The sequence below is a fragment of the Stegostoma tigrinum genome, chromosome 44, assembly GCF_030684315.1.
Source record: "Stegostoma tigrinum isolate sSteTig4 chromosome 44, sSteTig4.hap1, whole genome shotgun sequence".
Lineage (NCBI taxonomy): Eukaryota > Metazoa > Chordata > Chondrichthyes > Orectolobiformes > Stegostomatidae > Stegostoma > Stegostoma tigrinum.
In genome coordinates this window covers 9,155,014-9,178,082 of record NC_081397.1, presented here as the reverse complement: position 1 = coordinate 9,178,082, position 23,069 = coordinate 9,155,014, and the positions used below count along the sequence as shown (strand labels likewise).

General features: G+C 46.1%; 4 protein-coding genes across 4 annotated transcripts in view; 2 read left to right on the top strand and 2 right to left on the bottom strand.

Annotated features, from left to right (window-relative positions):
- LOC132206967 (uncharacterized) overlaps positions 1–23,069 on the top strand; it is a 405,704-nt gene that overhangs the window by 195,873 nt on the left and 186,762 nt on the right. The window contains exon 4 of the mRNA XM_059642109.1: positions 3,104–3,436. Within this exon, the coding sequence (XP_059498092.1) occupies positions 3,104–3,436 (333 nt within the window). The remainder of the gene's footprint in view (positions 1–3,103; positions 3,437–23,069) is intronic.
- LOC132206981 (histone H1-like) lies at positions 1,129–1,787 on the top strand. Its single transcript, XM_059642123.1, has one exon. It carries the CDS (start codon positions 1,164–1,166, stop codon positions 1,785–1,787), a length of 624 nt encoding a protein of 207 aa, XP_059498106.1. The 5' UTR covers positions 1,129–1,163.
- On the bottom strand, positions 6,407–9,511 carry LOC132207006 (late histone H2A.2.2-like). The gene has a single exon (XM_059642178.1). It carries the CDS (start codon positions 9,460–9,462, stop codon positions 9,070–9,072), a length of 393 nt encoding a protein of 130 aa, XP_059498161.1. The 5' UTR covers positions 9,463–9,511; the 3' UTR covers positions 6,407–9,069.
- Positions 20,474–21,782, bottom strand: LOC132206973 (histone H1-like). Its single transcript, XM_059642116.1, has one exon. It carries the CDS (start codon positions 21,741–21,743, stop codon positions 21,105–21,107), a length of 639 nt encoding a protein of 212 aa, XP_059498099.1. The 5' UTR covers positions 21,744–21,782; the 3' UTR covers positions 20,474–21,104.

The following is a 23,069-nucleotide window of genomic DNA, read 5'->3' as shown; positions in this document are numbered from 1 at the left end:
ATACGCGAGGGTTTTATTATCACAGAGCCTGATGCAAGTCGAATGAACTTCCTGACGAAATGGTCGATGTGGCTACAATTACAACATTAAAACGGCATTTGGATTAGTACGTGAACATGACAGGTTTGAAAGGAAACAGGCCAGGGTCAGGTGGGTGGAACTAGTTCAGTTCGGCATTAAATTCGGCATGTTATGGCTGGACTGAAGATATGCTGAATGATTCGATATGAGAGAGAAACGGACACAGGCTATTGAGTTGGATGACCTGCCATTTTCATGAGGACTGGGAGGAGAGGTTTGAAGGGCTGATTTGTTAGTTTCAGTTGCTATTATTTGTGTTTCTCTGCCTGTTTATTCCCAGAAAAATATTGACCTGGGTGATCAATGTAACTTCAAACCAGATGATTGGCTCTTGCAGCTGAATCAGGAGAAGAGCGAATCTCCGGCGCTCCGTCCTCAGAGAGTTTAACAGTGACTGAGGAGAGAGAAAAAAACTACAACGAACTCCCTGGGTATCGGAGCAAAGGCTGAAAGGAAAATAAATTATATCCGCCCACATTTATATTTCGCGATATTTCTGGCCTGCGACTGTATGGATGTGAATATTGAGTCAGAGAGACTGTAGGTAAAGGGCGGTCGGGAGAGTTTAACGTAACTGTGTTTGTGTGTCCGCTCATATCATGATATTTCCCAGTCTGTCTTGAGCAAATTAAAAAGATTTTCGATTCAACTTATCCCCCTGCTCCCTCACTAAACCCCAAAGCTAGAATTCAAGGCAACGTGTTTGTTGCTTTCTAGATTTCAGCCCAAAAGTGATGATAATGCCAGCGCTCAGCTCAGAGAGAGCGATCAGTGCAGCAGCAAAATGCGTTTAACTCGACAACGGAGCCGTCAATTCGAGTGAAAACGCTTCGGCCGCAAACCTTCCCGAGTCAGGGTCAGGAACGATCGAGCCTGGCTCTCTGGAGATGCGGAATTGCAGAGGAATTGGAGAGTTTGTGCCGAGAGAGAAACACAGACAGGCAGCAGGAGCAGGGAGCTGAGGGCAGGTTGTCTCCGCGCCGTCCGCTCGCTGCCTTTAAGTTGCTCAGTGCCGCCACCAGCAGCTTCATTGCTGACCCAGTTCAGTTTGACAGAGAGAGATTCAGCGCAGAGTTCCCGACATGAGCGACAGTGCAGCCGCCGAAACCGCTCCTCCAGCCTCCGCCAGCACCAAACCCAAGTCTCCCAAGAAGAAGAAGGCGACAGCTCCCAGGAAGAAACCAGCCGGTCCCGGGTTGGGCGAGCGGATTGTGAAGATTGTCGGGGAGAACAGCGATCGGAAGGGAACGTCTCTGGTCGCTATAAAGAAGGCGCTGCAGAGAAGCGGGGTCAATGTGGAGAAGCAAAATGCACAGATCAGGATGGCTGCCAAGAGGTGCCTGGCGAAAGGCTCCCTGGTTCTGGTGAAGGGCCAGGGCGTCTCCGGCTCCTTCAAACTCGCAAAGAATCCAGTCAAGACAAAAGTGGGAAAGAAGGCGAGACCAGCAGCAGCCGCCAAGAAAGCAGCCGTGAAGAAAACAACGAGCAAGAAGGTGGCAGCGAAGAAAGCGACAGGCAAGAAAGAGGGCGGCAAGAAGGCAGCAACGCCGAAGAAACCGGCGAAGAAAGCAACGCCGAAGAAAAAGACTCCCGTGAAGAAAGTGAAAAAGACCAAGAGCCCCAAGACCGCCAAGCCGGCCCCGAAATCGGCGAAGGCAAAGGCCAAGCCCAAAGCGAAAGTGACCAAGAAAGCAGCAAAGAAATGATGCAGTCGGTGTAACATGTAACAACCTGAACCCAAAGGCTCTTCTCAGAGCCACCACATCTTTCAGGAGAGAGCTGAGCCCGGATCAAATGATCCCTGTCCTAGCTCCGAGTGCAGGAATAATTTAGACACTGATTTATGTGAATAACCGTTCCGTATTTACCTATCGGATTTACACTCAGCCCCTCTTCCATACTCTACAATATGTGAGTGTGAGGTCCTGCTCACATAGACCATAGGCTCTAGTGCTTTGTCAGTTCATGTCAGTCTGCTTGTCACACATGCAGGGAGAGAGTCTCAAAGAGTCAAACACAGGCTCTGAAACCCCTCTTCACCACACAATCCTCAAGAAATGATTTTGTCTCATTCAGCTGGGGGAATAGAAACTGACGTAGAAATGGAAGAAACCGTGTTGTCTTGTTAAGAAAGGCCTGATCATGGGCGTTTAATTGTATCACAACTGCTTTGAAAAAAAGTCCCTGTTTTTATCTGCTTCGAACATGAAGCTCGAGATCGCAGTTCTTTTGCCGAAAATTGTGTTCACTGCATTGTGGAGAATAGTTTTATTTACAGATCCAGTTGGGGGCTGGAGTTAGCATATATTGCTGTATTTGTATTTCATTAACCGTTACAGGAATGATATTTCTTTCAGTTTTGATTCTGGGACAACTGTGAAAGTTTTAATTTACTTTCCATCAGCCTGTTGCAGGAAGCAACGCCAAATTATCTTGGGACTAATTATAACCTAGGCGAAAGGTAGAAATGCCGCTAAATTGAGTTTGTGTAACTTTATTCGTTACACTGTGTTGCACCATATTAGCTTTTAAAATGCTTTATTCGGCGGTATTTAGATGCATTAACGGCAGTTATACGTTCCGTTCATCATGTTTGTCCGGCTGTATTACACGCCCTCCCCCTTTCCTCACGTCTGTTACAGACAGATGAGGCAGTCCTGTCGTCCTGTCTCCGCTGATGTAGAGTTTGTTCAAAAAACTTAGTTTGCAAAGTACACGATTTGATCGGAGGCGGACTTTATTATCCTTTGAAATATTTACTTTAAACTCAGGATCGCGAGGGTAAAATCGGCGGGCTTTTTGAAAGAGGCCAACTGTCATTTCACGTTAACCAATCAGCCTCCAAAAAATATTATTCGGCCTTTTCTGTCCCTTCCGGAGCTGTTTCTCAGGGGATTGAGGGACGGGACTGTATCCAATCCCAGCTCTAGGGCGGGCTCTCCATTCCCTTAAATAGGCAGCGCAGCAGCGGCGTCGGCATTGACAGCAGCAGCTTGTGTGTGTGTTGTAGAGAGTTGAAGAGGAATGGCTAGAACCAAGCAGACAGCGCGCAAATCCACTGGAGGGAAAGCTCCCCGCAAGCAGCTGGCGACCAAAGCGGCCCGCAAGAGCGCTCCGGCCACGGGCGGAGTGAAGAAGCCTCATCGCTACAGGCCCGGCACGGTGGCTCTGCGGGAGATCCGCCGCTACCAGAAATCCACCGAGCTGCTGATCCGCAAACTGCCGTTCCAGCGCCTGGTGCGGGAGATCGCTCAGGACTTCAAGACCGACCTGCGCTTCCAGAGCTCGGCCGTAATGGCCTTGCAGGAGGCCAGCGAGGCTTACCTGGTGGGGCTGTTTGAGGACACCAACCTGTGTGCCATCCACGCCGAGCGGGTCACCATTATGCCCAAAGACATCCAGCTGGCGCGGCGGATCCGCGGGGAGCGCGCCTAAACGGAGCGTGCCCGGCCCTGCACATTCACCCCGAGAAACGCAACGGCTCTTTTCAGAGCCACTAAACTGTCCCGAGAGAGCAGCAATCGATTGGCAATGTTGGTTACTTTATTATGCGCCCAGTTTTTTTCTGCTGTTGTATTGTGTCGTTTCGTCTGTTTATTAAACAATTTCAATCTGGCCGAGAAGTGGATTTGTCACGTTAATTAGAAGACAAAACGGACATTGCTGTGGGGAAGATATAAATTGATGGCAGTACATAATTGAAGCCTCCCAGTGTGCTGGAGATTTGAGTGACAGGAAAGCACCTCCCTGCCTATGCTTCCCTTGGTGTTACCCCACTCGAACTGAACACGGCTGGGAAGGTGGGCGGGAGAAATAATTGGCGCCAAATCATCAACCGCTTTTATTTCAAATCTGAAAAGCCCGCCAATATGTAGGGGGTTCAGACCAGACATCACACTTTCCCTCAGGCCCCAGCCTGTTTCGGTTGATGCTTGTCGCAGCAAAACCAGAAGTTGCTGAAACAGCTCAGCAGGTCTGGCAACATCTCTGAAGAAGAAAAAAAATCAGAGCTAAGTTTTCGGGTCCCGTGAGCTTTCCTCAGAACTGCAAGGGTGGCGGGAGCTGAAACGTCAACTCTGGATTTTATTTTCTTCACGACTGCCAGACCTGTTGAGCTTTTTCAGCTACTTCTGGTCTTGTTCCTGATTTATAGCATCAGCTGTTCTTTCCATGTTCTTCGGAGGATCGATCAGGCTCGAAAGGCCATTTCCTGCTGTGTCGAGATTCCACGAAAGTTCATCCCTGTCAATGTATCAATGGGGCACCAATGGAGAATGAGTTGCTGTTCCTGAAACCTATGGGTGACATCACTATGGCATTGCAGGAGGCCCAGGTTGGACATGTCGTCTGAGGAATGGGAGTGGGAGTTAAAATAGTTCATGAGTGGGAGGTGAACTCTGACACTTCCACCATCTACAATCCGACCCCACCACAAGACATTTTTTCCATCCCCACTCTGATCTACCTTTCGGAGAGACCACTCTGTCTGCGACTCCCTTGTCCACTCCACACTCCCCTCCACCCCCACCACACCTGGCACTTTCACCTGCCACTGCAGGAAGTGCTCCACTTGCCCCCCACCCCTCCTCCCTCAGCTACATCCCAGGCCCCAAGATGATCCACATCTAGCAGATGTTCACCTGCACATCTGCCAATGTGTTATTCTGTATCCACTGTACCCGTTGTGGCTCCCTCTACATTGGGGAAACCAAGTGGAGGCTTAGGGACAGCTTTGCAGAACACCTACACTCGGTTTGCTATAAACAACTGCACCTCCCAGTCGTGAACCATTTTAACTCACCCTCCCACTTCTTAGGCAAATGTCCCTCCTGGGCCTCCTGCAGTGCAATAATGATGCCACTCGAAGGTTGCAGGAACAGCAACTCATGTTCCACTTGGGAACCCTGCAGCCTAGTGCTATCGATTTCACCAGCTTCAAAATCTCCCCTCTCCCCACTGCATCCCAAAACCAGCCCAGCTCGCCCCCACCCTGTCTCCCTAACCCTTTCTTCCTCTCACCTATCCCCTCCTCCCACCCACATCTCCATTTCTTACCTACTGACCTTATCTCCCCCCCTTGACCTGTCCATCCTCCCCAGGCTGATCTATCCCCTCTCTAACTCCTCACCTATACTCGCTACTCCACCTATCTTCTCCTTCATCCATCTTCAGTCTGCCTCCCACTCTCTCCCTATTTATTTCAGAATTGCCTCCCCAGCCCCCATTTTCTGATGAAGGGGCTAGGCCCAAAACATCAGCTTTTGTGCTCCTAAGATGCTGCTTGGCCTGCTGTGTTCATCCAGCCCCACACTTTGTTATCTCAGATTCTCCAGCATCTGCAGTTCCCATTTTCTCTGACTGAAATAGATGGTAATTGCTTTGTTTGCCAGGGGTGAAGCACATGATCCATACCCCACTAAGGCTTGTCACCCTGGAAATGGAGTCAAAAAAAGCAACTTGAGCAAATGGAAGTGGCTGAACAATGAGTTACTGGAGTTTATTATGTTCTCTCTCCCTTTTAGGTGTGACTCCACACTCCCATCACTGATATTGACTTATATATAATGGCTCTATGGCAATTACAGGTGGTTTAGCCGAGCCAGTGATGCTAATAATCTGATGAACAAATTCAAACCGCTTTAACCTCTGTATTTATAATAAATGTAACATGCATGCAGGCTTCAGGGCTTTGATGATTAGGGTTGAATATGTTTCTAGTGCTGACACCTGCTCACAAGCTACTGGAGGCATGAGGGGTTGACAGTAAATATGCCAGTTTCCCACATTTTGAACAAATGGGTGAAGGTAAATTCAGCAATGTGTCTTGTTTTTAAGGACGTGCTCTTTTCATATAATTGAGGCAGAGACAGATGTTCAACGTGAAATGATTGCCTTTTAAAACTGCTTGGAAAGAATGTGTGAATTGACAATATCTTGGCCACACACCTTCTCTTCACAAAAAGAAAAATCAGTTGTGAAACTGGAACCTGATCAGAAGTTGCCGTTTTTGTTTTTATTTCATGATATTTGAACACGTACAATTTAGCTGCATTAACCACCACTGAACTGAAACCTCCAACTGGCCCATTATCACATTATCACATCTTGTACAAAACTTCTTTCAGGGGGCACTGGGGTGGCTTTTTCAGCCTTTTGAAAATAAGGTTGTATCTTGTTTAACTTCTGTTTCAACATTTGTTGCTGATGGTATCCTTCGGAAAATTTGGCCAGTATATTGAGAACAGTAGTTGGGAGGACAAGTTGCAGCTTTACAGGACATGGATTAGAACACTTGGAATAATGCATTCAATTCTGGTCTCTCTGCTACAGGAATTTAGTTAGATTTATTGTGACATGTTCCTAAATAGTGAATGGTTTTGTTGGCGAGCAGTATAGCCAGATCATAGTCAGTAAGCACATACAGGTCATAATGTGAAAAATGGAAATGATAAGGCATACAAGTTACACTCCACAGGATGTATGCAGGCAAGATCAACACTTTTGAAATTTAAGATTCCATTCGTCAGTCTGACAATGACAGGGAAGAATCTGTTCTTGAACCTGCTGGTGTGGGTGTTCGAGCTTCTGTATCTTCTGCCTGATGCAAGAGGTTGTAGGAGGGCACCATTGGGGTTGGATGGATTTTGATGTCTCAGGCTTTGCACAGCAATGAGAGCCCATGGTTGGGAAGTTGGGTGCCGTGACGGTGTGGGGTGTGAACACAACCTTCCATAGTTGCTCGTGGAACAGGACAGAGCAGGTTCCATATCAGGCCTTGATGAACCCAGACAGTATGCTTTCTATGGTGCATGAGTAACATGCCAAATACATGAGCAGCCTCAGGAAGACGAGGCCTTTTTGTGCCTTCATTACCATTGCATCTATGTGGGAAGTCCCATGAAGGTTGTTGGTTATTGTAACTCTTGGGAAATTGACACTCTCAGCACCCTGCTCTGTTGATGGACCTGAGGGTGTGTTCTGCTCTTTTCCTTCTGAAACCAATTATAAGTTCTTTTGTTTTGTGACCATTCAGTTTTCTTTTTATAATTGCACCACGTCACCAAACCCTCCATCTCCTTCCTGTCATCTGAATCATCATTATTTATTATCCATCCCATCATAGTGTTGTCAACAGCAAACTTATAGGTGGCATTCATTCAGAATTTGACAACAATTGTGAGTATACAAGGAGTACAGTAGGGACCTGAGAATGCATTCTTGAGGGTTGCAGTGTTTGAATGTCCTCGCAGAGGAGATTCAGTTGCCTATCTTCTTGATTTGTGGTCTGTGTTTCAGGAAGCTGAGGAGTCAGTTGCACAGGGAGGAGCCAAGCCTGAGGTGTTAGTTTTGAGTTCCGTCTTGCAGGGATAATGGTGTTGAAGACTGAGCTGTAGTTGATGAGCAGAAGCCTGATTGTAGGTGGCCTTGTTGCCCAGATGTTCCAGGGATGATTGCAGGGCTGGGAAAAGGGCATCTGCTGTGGGCCTGTTGCATTAGTGGGAAAATTGCAAGGGATTGAGGCAGGCTGAAAGTCGAGAGTTCAAGTGGGCCATGACCAGCATCTCTGAGCACTTCATGATTTTGGATGCCAGAGCCACTGGGCAGTACAGATGAAGTCATATTGCATGTAGATTTTAGGACTGGGATAATGGTGGTCTTCTCAAGCAGGTGCAGAGTACAGCTTGTCAGAGGGAGACAAAGATGTCAGAGAGTACCTCCCCACAGGAATTACATGCACAGTTGGTGCTTCAGTCCAGGTCTGTTACTTTCCTTGGGTGTTCTCACCAGGAAGACGGATCTGACAACTGCAGTGACCGATAGAACAGGTGCGTTGAGGCCTGGCGGGGCAGTGGACACCACGCTGCTGGCATTCTGTGTCAACCAAGCATGGACAGCATCAGGGTGGGAACTGTCTTTGTCCACTATCTTGCTTTGCTCAGTTTGGATGGTTGGGGCCACTAAACTGTTCCAGTCCTGCCCCTTGGTATCTTTGATGGATTTGCTGAAGCCTTCTCCGCTGAATTTTCTGAAACAGCCCTGGTCGTCCCCTTTTGATGCTGCACTCCTGGTCTGCTGTAGGGAATGGATTAGACAGTTCATCCAAGGTTTCAAGATGATGAACAGCCAGATTGACGAGAAGCTTTTGTTTTTAACTTTAAGCTTAAACATTCATAAAAGATTTGTAAGGGGCTCAGCTTCAGGGAGAAGCTGTACAGGCCAGGGCTACTTCTCCCAGGATAAAAGGTAGGCTGGTGGGTGGCCTTCGTGTCTTTGAGGATTTCCTCTAGGTGCTCTGGTTTCCTCCATAGTCCAAAGATGTGCACTTTATGTGGCATGGCTATGCTATGGGCCCAGTGTGTCCAGAGAAAGACAGAGTGACAGGGATATGGAAGGGCACTTTGTGAGAGATGCTCTTCAGAGGGTCAGTCGGGCCTCGATGGGCCGAATGGCCTGCTTCCACACTGTGAGGACTCGATAATATCAAAGGCAGGAAAATGAGCTGCACCTGAGATTAATGCGCAGAGGGTCAGCGGCCGTTCATTATCAGAAGCAAATGACCCTGCAACGTGCTGTCCCGGGTCACTTTCGCTTTCTCTAATGCGATGAAGGGAGATGTGAAATTGGCAGTGAACAACAAGCAGTGGGACTGGAAAACGTATTTGCAAAACGATTATTCTGTTCTCCAATTATGTCATACATTGTAATTTATAATAAGCTCATCATAACTTCTTCCTGCTCATCGGCTGCCAGCTCTGAATGGAAATATTACCGAAATCAGGAGCAGCAGGATGGATTTCATTTTCTATCGAACTGTGACAACTACAGGATCAATGAATGATGTGATTGAAATTTGACGTTGCGAAGTTCCAGGCTCTGTATATTTAAAATTAAATCAATCGAACAAAAACGAGGTCTGAGACTCTTTCACTGATGTTGTGGGTGGCTCTGAAAAGAGCCTTTGGATTGTCAAGTTACAGAACGGTCTCTTCACTTTTTAGTGGCGCCCCCAGCGGCGGTTTTCTTGGGCAGCAGCACGGCCTGAATATTAGGCAGCACCCCGCCCTGAGCGATGGTCACACCTCCCAGCAGCTTGTTGAGCTCCTCGTCGTTGCGCACGGCCAGCTGGAGGTGCCTGGGGATGATGCGGGTCTTCTTGTTGTCCCGGGCCGCGTTACCGGCCAGCTCGAGGATTTCAGCCGTCAGGTACTCGAGCACCGCAGCCAGATAAACCGGCGCTCCGGCACCCACACGCTCAGCATAGTTACCCTTTCTCAGGAGCCTGTGAACACGGCCCACCGGGAACTGCAGCCCAGCCCGGGACGACCGGGACTTCGCCTTCGACCGAGCTTTACCGCCACCGCCCTTTCCTCTTCCAGACATCGCCACAAACTCACAAACACTTTCACAGAGAATGCCGGAAAGCGGCCACATCCCGCCCTCTTATACCTTCGGGAGGAATGGGGGTGCGGCCATTGCTGATTGGTCACATTGTTCAGTATCTCCTCATGTCGTTTCAATGCCCAATCAGATATCTGCTTCCCTCACCAATCCGGAGGGGGCCCGGGCAGGAGGCCGGAAAATCCCGGCGCCAAATCATCAGCCGCTTTCTTTCAAACTCGAAAAGCCCGCCAATATTTAACGAAAACTCGGACGTTGAACAGAACAGAATGCGCGAATACATTTACTTTTAGATTATGAATGTATATTTGACTTCATCTCCCTTTCCCGCATTCCCGAACCGAGTGGAATATCCATTTCTGACCTTGAATCGAATTTTCAAAAACTTAAATGCAAGCGGCAAAAAGGGGCCGAAATCTGCACTCTGCACCTGCATATTCATTTCACATTTCAAAAACACCTCGATATGTTAATAAACCAAACGATAACTTTTTTTTTCCCTGAAAGAGAGCATTAATCGTGCGCACCATCTTTAGACACTATTTTAAATTGCCTGTTCCGTCAAGACCCTTTACTTTTTGTTTCCTCGAAAGGTTTGACGTCCTTCTTCAAATCTCCAATATATCGAGGCCCAAACTATTCGTACATTCCTCAGACACCTGCCAGCGTGTCTTGGTATCGGATTACCTTGGTCACAGACGAGTGCTGACGTGCTGTGACCAGTGCTTTTTGCTTTCTGTTGATTTGACAAATTTTACTCTCTCTCCCACTTCGGCTCTCCAATCAGTGTCACTATCAGTTTCTGCTGCAAGATATGAGTGTAGTTATCCATGTCGCCTGTCAATTTCTGCAATGTCAATATGTCTGTTTAGTTATCCATTTATATTTCTCATTTTCTGCTCCGTGAGAGTGTGTGTGTGAGAGTGTGTATGTGTGTAGTTACCAATACATAGGTGTCAGATACTGCACTGTTGATATGCATATAGTTATCAAAGTGTACCTGTCAGTTCAAGCTGTATGACATTGGGAGGGTTATTACCAAGCTGTTCCTGTCCATTTCTGCTTCATGGATACGTGAAGTTCATGATCAGTACGTACCTATGAGAATCTGCTTGTGAAAATTGGAGTGTAGTTACATTGAACATTACAGCACAGTACAGGCCCTTCAGCCCTCAATAGTATGCCAACCTGTCATACCGATCTGAAGTCCATCTAACCTACACTATTCCATGTATGTCCACATGCTAATCCAATGACAACTTAAATGTACCTCAAGTTGGTGAATCTACTGCCATTATCACACTGCACCTAAAAAAAACTGTTAAGTCTGTGGATATTTAAATGCATTTATAAAATTGGACCTGTGAAGTTATGCTGTGAAACTGGAGTGTTAGCAACAGAGAAGAACGGATTGTTGATATGCTGTGGATATATAAGCGTAGTTATCATTTGGGTACATGTAGTTTGATATGTGAGCATAAATATTAATTTGTACATATCATTTTTCAAATGTGAATTTGAGAATGGTATAGCAAACTTTTTTTCCATATATGAGAGAGTGTCAACCTGTTTTTTGCCTGTTTCTACAGGGTGAATGATTGAGCAGAGGAATCAACACATGCTTGTCAGTTTCTATTTGACAACACGGCTGAACTTTGGCAGCCAGTAATATTCTCTGTGACGATGCAATTTGTTATGTGGTAGCTGTTATCAGAGTCATTTAATGCAGATTATATTCAGTTTGAGTGTGTATTTTGGACAAGTATTCAGTCTGTCCATCTTCAAAAACGGTGTAAATGTCAATGGGCTGTGAATGCAGAAATGTGATGTTGTTGACTTGGTCAGTGAGCTGTCATGTTTTTGTTCGGACGTTTTGCCACCATGCTAGGTGACATCATCAGTGGAGCCTCTGCTGATGCAATGTGATTCTCCTCTGCTTGGAATTTGCACTGTCAGGTCTGTTATGCTGAGTACTGTCATTTCAGTTTTGATCTATATGGGTTTATACATGGGGTCCAATTCTATGTTTGTGTGGAGAACAATGTCTCTAGGAATTCCTTAACATGTCTATGTTTGGCTTAGGCTGCTATGGTTACCTTACACAACAAAAATAAAAGGTGCTGGAAAAAGCTCAGGTCAGGCAGCATCGGTGAAGGGAAAAACAGAGAGTTAGCCTTGCGGGTCCAGTAACCTTTCCTCAGAACCAGTTACTGCTGAGCTGCAGAGCTTGTCCAGCAAGTCTGTCTTTTGTTCCTGATTTACAGCATCCACAGTTCTTTCTTTTTAATATGGTAACTTTGTCCCATTTCAACTGATGGCCTTGGTTGTCTGAATGTATCACATATTCAGACAATAAAGGCCATCAGGTTAACATGGGACAAAGTAACCATGGTAGCCCAAGCCAAACACAGACACACAGCAATTCCGAGAGGCATGGTTTTCCATGCATACTTCAATCAACAAGATTATAGAATCGGACCCCAAAAATGAAAACTCAGACAGATCAAAACCAGAAGTGATAGTAGTCACCATAATGGACCATACAGTATAAATTCCACAGGACGTGGAATAACTGACTCATTGGAGGCTCCACTGATGATACCACTGAGCATGGTGATGGACTGTATGAAGAAAAGCAAGCCAGCTCAACATTATCCGCTATCCGAGCTGCAGATCTCGCAAAACACTTGAAATGCTGAAATTTGTTCGAACTGGGCAGGTGTGCATTGTGAATGGTGGAAAAAAACAAAACTTCTATTTCCTCTGTGTTGTTGGAACAAATCTCACTGGAAATTGACCTCAATGTGTGTCTGACTCAATCTGGTCTGTGACTGTGGAAAGGATGCTCTCTGCTCTGACAGCGGTAACATACCTTCCGTTTGTTAGAAGCAGCTGGTCACACTTGGCTTTGTGCCGAGGGAATATTACTTTCTCTTAGTCCCTCACGTATTTGCCTGGAGGAAGACAGAAGAAAATCCTCCTGCAAGTCAACATCAGCCAAGTTCAGTGATATTTCATTATTGGATGCAATGTTCAGTTAATAATCATTACAATATTTAATTTCAAGCCAGGAATCTGAACAGAATTAGGTGTTTGATTCCACTCTTGATCTGAGCTGCTTCTTTGTCTTGTGATTTTTCTTTTTGTTAATTCCATACCAATTGAGTGAAGTCCAGAAACAAACTAAGTGTCCAGATCCATGAATGGGACTACACAATGTGAGTGGGTCTGTGGATATGAGTTTATTTGTTGATCTATTCATGTCTCACACATTGGTGAGCCTTTGTTAAATTACTTATGTATTCACACAGCAGAGACTGACGGGGACCTGTGAGATTCTGCCCTGTGTTTATTTGAGAAGTTATCAAATTGGACTTGACTGTGATTATTTTTTTTCCCCCCTTTGTGAATATGAGAATGCCGTTGTAAGTCTTTACCTGATTGTTGGTGATGTGGGAATGTTCGTGTCAGTGTCTGCAAGGTGAGTATACTTATCCATCTGTGCCAGTCGTTTTCTGCTATCTGAATGTCGGAGAGCAGGCTTCAGACTGTGCTTCTCAGTTTCTGCTATGTCAACACGTGAGCTTGGCTTTTCATCTTTACCTGTCAGTTCCGAGCTTTGAATGTGTGGGTGCAGTTGTTAGCGTAACCTTGAATGTTTCTGCTTGTAAAAATGCACCATATTCATTCAATCCTAACAGTCATTTTCAGACATGTGAATATGAAAATGTAGTTATCCGTCTGTGATTGTCAGTTTCTGTTCTGTAATTATGAGACTGTGCTTTTCAGTGCGTACCAACCAATTTCTGTTGTATGAATGAGATTGTCATTATCAATCTGAACCTTGTCAGTGTCTCCCCAGTGAATATTCTTGTGTAATTATCAGGATTATACCTCTAGGTTTCTGCTGTGAATTATTAATTAATTAGTTCTCTTGCTTTCTTGTAACATTTTGCAGGAAGGATTATCCCATCCCTGTCACATATTGCAAAGCAAATGTGTGCCTATGGTTATCAAATCTGTACACTCAGTTTTTGCCATGTGAATGAGAGGGTGCAGTTATAAATCTCAGTTTCTGCAATGATAATGGAAGTGCAATTATCAGTCTCCGTCAGTTTCTGCTGTATCCATAGATGGGTTTAGTTATTATCAGTACATGTCAGTTTCTGTCACATAAATGTGTGAGTGTTATCAACCTGCCCCTGACAGTTACTGTAATGCAGGTGGGTGACTGTAGTTATTAAGCTGTAGCTCTCTGTTACTGCCATGTGAATGAGTGTAGCTGTGCACCTACACATCAGTTGCTGGTGGTCAATGCATGAGTGTAGTTGTCACGTCTATACCTGTTTTGTATTTGCTTGTCAATCTGAGTTTAGTAATCGATCAGTTATTGTCAGATTCTGCTGTGAAAATCTGATAGTTATCAAACTGTACCTGTCAGTTTAAACAAATATGAAACTGGGAGTTTTATTATTAATCTGTTTCTGTCAGTTTTTGCTGTGTAGATATGATAGATTTGTTATCAAAAGTTCAGGAATAGTGCCAGATGACTGGAGGGTAGCAAATGTGGTTTCCCTGTTCAAGAAGGGGAGTAGAGACAACCCTGGTAATTATAGACCAGTGAGCCTTACCACAGTTGTTGGTAAAGTGTTGGAAAAGGTTATAAGGGATCGGATTTATATTCTAGAAAAGAATAAAATTGATTAGGGATAGTCAGCATGGTTTTGTGAAGGGAAGGTCGTGCCTCACAAACCTTAGAGTTCTTTGAGAAGGTGACCAAACAGGTAGATGAGAGTAAACCGGTTGATGTGGTGTTTATCGATTTCAGCAAGGCATTTGATAAGATTCCCCACAAGACGCTATTGTGCAAAATGCGGAGGAATGGAATTGTGGGAGATATAGCAGTTTAGATTGGAAATTGGCCTGCTGAAAGAAGACAGAGGGTGGTAGTTGATGGGAAATGTTCATCCTGGAGAGCAGTTACTAATGGTGTACCGCAAGGGTCGCTGTTGGGTCCACTGCTGTTTGTCATTTTTATAAATGACCTGGATGAGGGCGTAGAAGGATGGGTTAGTACATTTGCAGACGACACCAAAGGTCGGTGGAGCTGTGGATAGTGACGAAGGATGCTGTAGGTTGCAGAGAGTCATCGATAAGCTGCAGAGCTGGGCTGAGAGGTGGGAAATAGATTTTAATGCAGACAAGTATGAGGTGATGCACTTTGGTAGGAGTAACCAGAAGGCAAAGTACAGGGCTAATGGTAAGATTCTTAGTAGTGTAGATGAGCAGAGAGATCTCGGCGTCCATGTACACAGATCCTTGAAAGTTGCCACCCAGGTTGACAGGGGTGTTAAGGTGGCATACAGTGTTTCAGCTTTTATTCATCGAGTTCTGGAACCAAGAGGTTATGGTGAAGCCATACAAAACTCTGGTGCGGCTGCACTTGGAGCATTGTGTACAGTTCTGGTCACCGCATTATAAGAAGGATGTGGAAGCTTTGGAAATGGTGCAGAGGAGATTTACTAGGATGTTGCCTGATATGGAGGGAAGGTCTTGAGGAAAGGCTGAGGGACTTACATTACAGAGAAGGTGGTTGAGAGGTGACTTGAAACATATAAAATAATCAGAGGGTTAGATAGGGTGGATAGGGAGAACCGTTTTCCTCGGATGGTGACGGTGAGCACAAGGGGGCATAGCTTTAAATTGAGGGGTGAAAGATATAGGACAGATGTCTGAGGTAATTTCTTGACTCAGTAGTAAGGGAATGGAACACTTTGCCTGCAACGGTAGTAGATTCGCCAACTTTGGGTACATTTAAGGCGTCATTGGATAAGTATATGGATGTACATGGAATAGCGTAGGTTAGATGGGCTTGAGATCGGTATGACAGGTCGGCACAACAACATCGAGGGCCAAAGGGCCTGTACTGTGCTGTAATGTTCTACGTTCTATGTTTTGTCATTAACTACCAGACGAATGTCCGAGTCCATTTACCGGTCAGTCCCTGTCAGTTTCAGCTGTGTGTCTGAGTGTGCAGTTATAAATCTGTAACTGGTAGTCTCTGTTACATGACTATTTCAGGACATTTATCAATCGTTCCCTATCAGCCAGTGAGTGTGCTGTGAATGTGCTTAGCAATTTGGATTTGCCAGTCCTGGTATTGAAATATAAATAATTTCTCCTTGTCAGTTTCTGCTCGGTGTGTCAATGAGTGGAGTTAGAAATCTGTACCTATAATGTTTATACCACATGAATAAGAGTACAGATGTCAATCTTTCTCTGTCTGTTTCTGCTCTGTGAATATCGAAGTATATAGTTATCAATCTGTACATGCCAGCTGCTGCTTTGTGAACCTCCGAGTTTAGTTATCAGCCCAAGCCTGTCAGTTTCTGCTTTAAGAACGCAGGAGTGCAGTTATCAGCCTGTGCCTGTCAGTTATTGCTCCATGCATTTGTTTTGTGCAATGGATTGTGTGATGTAAAAGCAAAAAGGTTTTGTAACTCCAAGAGAGCAGAGTCTAACTGACAGAAATTGTATCAAGGGCTGTTCTTCAAGGTGACATCAGCTTTTCTGTGTACACAGGAACAGAATTTTGTGAATAATGCTGAGGGAATAGATTGATGTGGCATTCCTTTCTTTGAGTCTAAAGAAAAGGGCAATGAACAAATCAACTGTATTCAGCTGAATGACCACGAGGTTCCTTCTACAGGGAAGGGTATCGGCTAATTCACTTAAATTATACTACCATGGATATAACAGAACCCTGCTCTGTTGTGCAATGGCACATGGCATCGGCAATACACTGACAATGCGCTGTCGTGGGGATGAAGAAAGAAAAAGGAATTGTATTTTCTGTCTTACAGTGGAGAAGATTTAACCTTATTGAATATGGTCAAACTGTGAGAAAGTAAAATTTGACAATTACAAGATTTAGTTAAATGGATCATTCTTCGTTGCTTTAAATGATGATTACATCACTAACGTGAAGAAACAGCATTCTGTTTTCTTGCGTGTTTCTGGAATATTTCATTGGGAGGGACAAGTGACACTAGAAAACTGTTTAACTTAGTTGCCAAATTCACTTCAATGCTTCACCCCACACAAAAAGAAGAAATTTTGCAAGACAGACGGAAAATATGGTTTCTATTCCTGAAGGTGAACACATTGAGAATCACGCTGTGATAAGGTAGATTGGCAAATCGTATACTGCCATGGCACACTTATTGAAATGGAATGCTGGCTGAACGGGATCAGAAATGTCAGGTGCTTGTTTTTGTCTACTATCAACCCCATGGGCTGAAAGGTATTTTTTTCTGTCTGGTAGACTCTCTTGCTTTTCTTAAAACAGAGCTGTAAACATTTTCTATGTATTTGCTTCTGTTCCCTGCAGTGTGTATGACAACAATGTATACCCAGTCTTTGTATGTTATGTGTTGATACAATGAGCATATTTGGGACTCAGTCAGCAGCTTTGTCTATGTGTTTGCATGTGCTCAGTAGTGATTTGCTACTTGTCAGACGTGGTTGTTCAAACTATGTAACATGATGTCTTCCTTTGAGGGGGTAACAAGGTGTAGAGCTGGATGAACACAGCAGGTCAGGCAGCAGAGGAGCAGGAGAGCTGACATTTTTGGACTGGACCCTTCTGTCAGAAATGGGGGGGGGGGGGGGGGGAAGGGAAGAGAAGAGAAAGGGACTCTGCAATAAATAGAGAGAAGTGAGGAGATGATGACGAAAGGTGGATAAAGGACCAGATAGGTGGAGAAAAGATGGCCAGTCAAGGAGGCAGGGCTGGAGCCAGTAACGGTAAGTGTAGGGAGGGAGGTCAGATGTGGGTTGAGGGAAGGCTGACAGGTCAAGGAGGCAGGGCTAAGGTTAGTAGGCCAAAGTGCCGGTGGGGGTTGATCAGTGAGGTGGGAGAACCAGATTGGTTGGAGAAAAGATGGACAGGTCAAGGAGGCAGGGATGGGTTTGGGGTGGACAGATTTTGACGCCCTTGTTGAGAACATTGTGCTGCAGGGCTCCCAAGTGAAATACGAGCTGCTGCTCGTGCACCCTACCGGTGGCAATGTTGTGGCACTGGAGGCGGCCTGGGATGGACATGTCGTCCAACGAGTGGGAGGGGGTGTTGAAGTGGTTCATGACTGGGGAGGTGCAGTCGTTTGTCACGATGTGAGCGTAGGTGTTCAAAGTGGTTTCCAAGCCTCCGCTTGGTTTCCCCAATGTAGAGGGGGCCACATCGGGAACAGTGGACACAACACAATGTATTACTGGACATACAGATGAACATCTGTTTAACATGGAAGGTTTTCTTGGGACCTGGGATGGAGATAAGGGGAGAGAGATATTGGGGCAGGTGTAGCACTTCCTGTGGTTCCAGTGAAATGTGCCAGGGGCGGTGGGGCTATGGGGAGTGTGGAGTGGACGAGGGAGTCAGAGAGAGCGGTCCCTCTGGAAGGTTGATAGGGTTGGGGAGGGAAAAGTGTCCTTGGGAGTGGGGTGAGATTGAAGGTGGCAGAAGTGGCGGAGGAAGATGCGTTGAATCCTGAGTTTGTTGGAGTGATCCGTGATGACAAAGGAGATTCTGTCTTTTTTGTTATTGTGAAGAGGTTGTCTAAGGGGCAAGTTGCAGAAATGAGAGCGATGAGGTCAAGGGCATATTCAGCCACTGTGGAGTGGAAATGGCAGTCCTTGAAAAACAAGGACGTCTGCAATGACCGGGATTGGAATGCCTCATCTCGGGAGCAGATGAAACAGAGGAAGGAATTGGGAATAGGGGATGGCATTCTTGCAGGAAGGTAGGGGAGGGGAGGTGTATTCTAGGTAGCTGTGACAGTCGGTTGGCTTGAATTAGTTACCAGTTTCCAGAAATGCAAACAAACAGAGTTGTCCAGGAAGGAGAGAGATGTACTTAAGATGGTCCAGGTGAAGTTAAACTTGGGGTGGAAGCTGTTAGTAAAGTGGATGAACTGTGAGTTCCTTGAGGGAGTACGAGGTGGCACCGATACAGTCATCGAAATAACAGAGGAAGAGGTGGGGGTGGGGACAGTGTAGCTGCAGAAGAGGGGCTGGTCCATGTATCCTACAAGAAGCAGGAATAGCTTGGGCCCATGCGGGTACCCGTGGCCACCCAATTTGACTGCAGAAAGTGGGAGCGTGAGAGACAGTGTGCATCAACGGGGCAGTCGGGTATGTGGATTTTGGGGATAAGGCAGAAACAGTTAACATGGCGTTGGGGAAAGATGAGGTCAGAGGCTGTTGGCAGGACAGCACCTGAGGTGCTGAGGTTGTGGATGGTCTGGGAGTTGATATTGTTTTGGCGATTGGGGCAGGGTCATGATCAAAGGGGGTGGTAGGAGGAGTCTCTCTATCCGGTTTGAGATATTATAAAATACCTTTCCTAAATGCAAACTTGATTCAGTTCCTGTTTTCAGTACTTTCAACAAGGAGTTAGCTGTTAACATTTCAAACATGATGTGAATGTTAATGGGTGACAAATGATATTAATTGGAACGAGCATGATGTCAATTGACAATGAAAACAAAAAAAATAAACTTGCCTTTCCTCAGTTGTGCTTGGTTAGTTGTTTCCTTGGACAAGTTTCTGGAAATTGAGCTCAAAACAAGTCTGATCCAATCCACTCTGACTCTGGAAAAGATATTCTCCATTCTGATCGCAGGAACATGCCTGGTGTTAGTTAGAAGCAACTGCTCACACTTGGCTTTGTAACAAGGAAATATTGTTTCTTCGAGTACTTTCCTGGAGGAAGACAGAAGAGTTATCTCCTGTAAATCAACATCAGCCAAATTTGACAATATCAATCAGATTAACATATATTCAGTGAACAGTTTTTAGGGTGTTTCGTTTCTTGAACTTCACCTCCCAAAGCAACAGAACTCCAAAATAAACCTGTTGGACCACAGCATAGAATTCTCTTGACACAGTCTTTTCTTTAAAGGGCATCAATTCAAACACAAGTCTGATTCCATTCTTACATCGAGCTGCTCCTTGTCTGAGGAATTGTTTTTCAAATATGTAATTCGATACCAACGGAGTGAGATTCAGAAACTGAGCAATAATTGCAAAGCTCCATCTGAGGTGCGACCTGAAGATGCTACACTGTTGACACAGCTCATGTTACCAGATCCCAACACACTGTTGAAAAGAACAGCAGCCGCTGTTTCAAATGTGTTTTTTCCCCCCCGAGACGTATAATCTGTTAACTCCAATCTACGTCCTTTATCGGAAGCCCCACAACTGGCAACTAACAGCGTGAAACAGCAGCCAAACAATGAATTTCCATCAGTGTTTAGAAGACTAAAAGCTACAAGACTGATCCCCAGCAGCAGCTTCTTGCCGCTGTGTCTCCCTCCGCAGGCCCACACACAGCCCGAGAAAGGCCTCTCTCTCCCCGCCCCCAGGCCGCTCACTCCAAGTTCCGAGACCAGTTCCTGCTCCGCTCCGCCTCTTACCAACAGCCCACGGTTCTCCCTGAACGGAGCCCGAATCAATGCCGGTCTCGGAGCCCCCTCTGTGTCCCAGACTCACATCTCGATGCGCTGCTGGAAGGAGCCTGCTGTTCCCTCGCTTCCCTGGGCGCTGGTCTCTCCATTGCGGCCTGTTTCAAACAAACCTCTTCCATTCACTGAGTCAACACTCCTCAATGCCATCACTGGGGGAGGGTCTCACGCATGCGCTCCTTTCATCGGCTGCCGGCGTCTTGGTGGTTTGGGAGTAAGGAACACCCCTGCGCTGCTTACACACCAATTTGCTTGAAACCGACCTTGCCCACAGCGCGGACAGGACACGGGATCATTGCCTGATCTGTCTGCAACAGGCAGGAGGGAAGCGCGGATATTGATACAGCCCAGGCAAACTGATCAACCAGCCGTGTAACCGTGGGTAATCAATCTTATCAAACACGCCGAATTAAACATCTTCAAAGAGATTAATTGCAAAATCCCTTTTTTTCGGGACATGTTTATTTCTCCCAGATTGTAAGCATTCCGAACACAATTTGTAATTACTGCCTGAAATGTCTTTCGCAGGTAAATGGGAGGAATACACCGTTAAAACATCGCCAGAGGTCCTATCATCAAAATTAAACAAATTAACATTCCTGGAAGGGTTAATGAGATGCATGTACTGCATTATGTAAGATTTGTGTCTGGGCAGAATTACAAGTCGCGGTATGAAATAGCCAGATGCAGTTCCAGTGACTCTCCCCATGTGATACCATCCCCATTCTCAGTTTCTGCTCTCGGAAATGTGATATTTAAGTTACTCGAATCAATTCAAGTTTATGCTGTGTCTGCACTCGGATCCGGGACAGGGATCATTTGAGAGATAGACGGAATTGCAGATGCTGGACAATCTGAAATAACAAGGTGTAGAGTCGGATGGACAGAGCAAGCCAAGCAGCACCAGAGAAGCAGGAAGAAGGATCTGGGCCTGAAACGTCAGCTTTCCTGCTCCTCTGATGCTGCTTGGCCTGTTATGGTCATCCAGCTCTGCACCATGTTATTTCAGGGATCATTCGATCCAGGCTCAGCTCTCTCCTGAAAGATGTGGCGGCTCTGAGAAGAGCCTTTGGGTTCAGTTTGTTACATGTTACACGGACTGCTTCATTTCTTTGCTGCTTTCTTGGTCACTTTCGCTTTGGGCTTGGCCTTCGGTTTCCTCGATTTCGGGGCCGGCTTTGCGGCCTTGGGGCTCTTGGTCTTTATCACCTTCTTCACGGGAGTCTTTTTCTTCGGCGCTGCTTTCTTCGCCGCTTTCTTCGGCGTTGCTGCCTTCTTGCCGCCCGCTTTCTTGCCGGTTGCTTTCTTGGCTGGGGACTTCTTCGCTGCCACCTTCTTGGCCGTTGTTTTCTTCACGGCTGCTTTCTTGGCGGCTGCTGCTGGTCTCGCCTTCTTTCCCACTTTTGCCTTGACTGGATTCTTTGCGAGTTTGAAGGAGCCGGAGACGCCCTGGCCCTTCACCAGAACCAGGGAGCCTTTCGCCAGGCACCTCTTGGTCGCCATCCTGATCTGTGAATTTTGCTTCTCCACATTGACCCCGCTTCTCTGCAGCGCCTTCTTTATAGTGACCAGAGACGTCCCCTTCCGATCGCTGTTCTCCCCGACAATCTTCACAATCCGCTCGCCCAACCCGGGACCGGCTGGTTTCTTCCTGGGAGCCGCCGCCTTCTTCTTCTTTGGAGACTTGGGTTTGGTGCTGCCGGAGGCTGGAGGAGCCGTTTCGGCGGCTGCACTGTCGCTCATGTCGGGAACTCTGCGCTGAATCTCTCTCTGTCAGACTGAACTGGGTCAGCAATGAAGCTGCTGGTGGCGGCACTGAGCAACTTAAAGGCAGCGAGCGGACGGCGCGGAGACAACCTGCCCTCAGCTCCCTGCTCCTGCTGCCTGCCTGTCTCTCGGCACAAACTCTCCAATTCCTCTGCCATTCCGCATCTCCAGAGAGCCAGGCTCGATCGTTCCTGACCCTGACACAGGAAGGTTTGCGGCTGAAAGGTTTTCACTCGAATTGACGGCTCCGTTTGTCGATTTTACCGCATTTTGCTGCTGCACTGATCGCGCTGTCTGAGCTGAGCGCTGGCATTATCATCATTTTTAGACTGAAATCTTGAAATCAACAAATATATTGCCTTGAATTCTATCTTTAGGGTTTAGTGGAGGAGCAGGGGGATGATTTGAAATGAATATCTTTTTGATTTGAACAAGAGAGACGTGGAAATATCATGATATGAGCGGACACACAAGCACATTTCCGTGTGACTATCCCGCCCGCCCTTTTCCTACAGTCTCTCTGACTCAATATTCACATCCATACAGTCACAGGCCAGAAATCTCTCTAAATGTACCTGTGGGAGGATGTACTTTCTCCCCCTTTCAGCCTGTGCTCCGGTACCCAGGGAATTAGTTGTAGTTTTTCTCCTCAGTAATTGTGAAACTCTCCGAGGTTTGTGCGCCGGAGATTCGTTCTGCTGCATATTCAGCTGCAAGAGCCAATCATCTGGTTTGAAGTTACATTGATCACCGAGATCAGTTTTTTTTTCAATTGCAGTGACAATACTCAACATCGTTTCTGGGAATCACACTCATATAAACGTAAAGAATAGCAACTGGGCAAATAACACCCATCAGCCCTTCAAACCTCTCCTCCCACTCACCATGAAAATGGCAGATCATCCAACTCAATGGCTTGTCTCTGTTTTTTTTTCTCCCACAGAGTCATACAGTGAGGATACAGACCGTTCAGTCCAATCAGTAGAGGCCGAGTATAATACCAAATTGAATTCGTTCCATCTACCTGTCCCTGACCTATTTCTTTTCAAAACTGTCGTGTTTATGCACTTCTCCAAATGTCGTTTTAATGTCATTATAGCCACGTCGACCATTTCGACAGGTAGTTTATTCCACATCCTTCCGTGTTCTATGTTTAAAAAACGCCCCTCGTGTCTTTTTTTTTCAATCTCTCGCCTGTAACATTAAAATGTCCGCCCTGGTTTTCTATTCCCTCCATCCCAAACAAAGTTCAACGACCATTAACTCTGTCTCACCCCATCAGTATTTTACAAACTGTGAGAA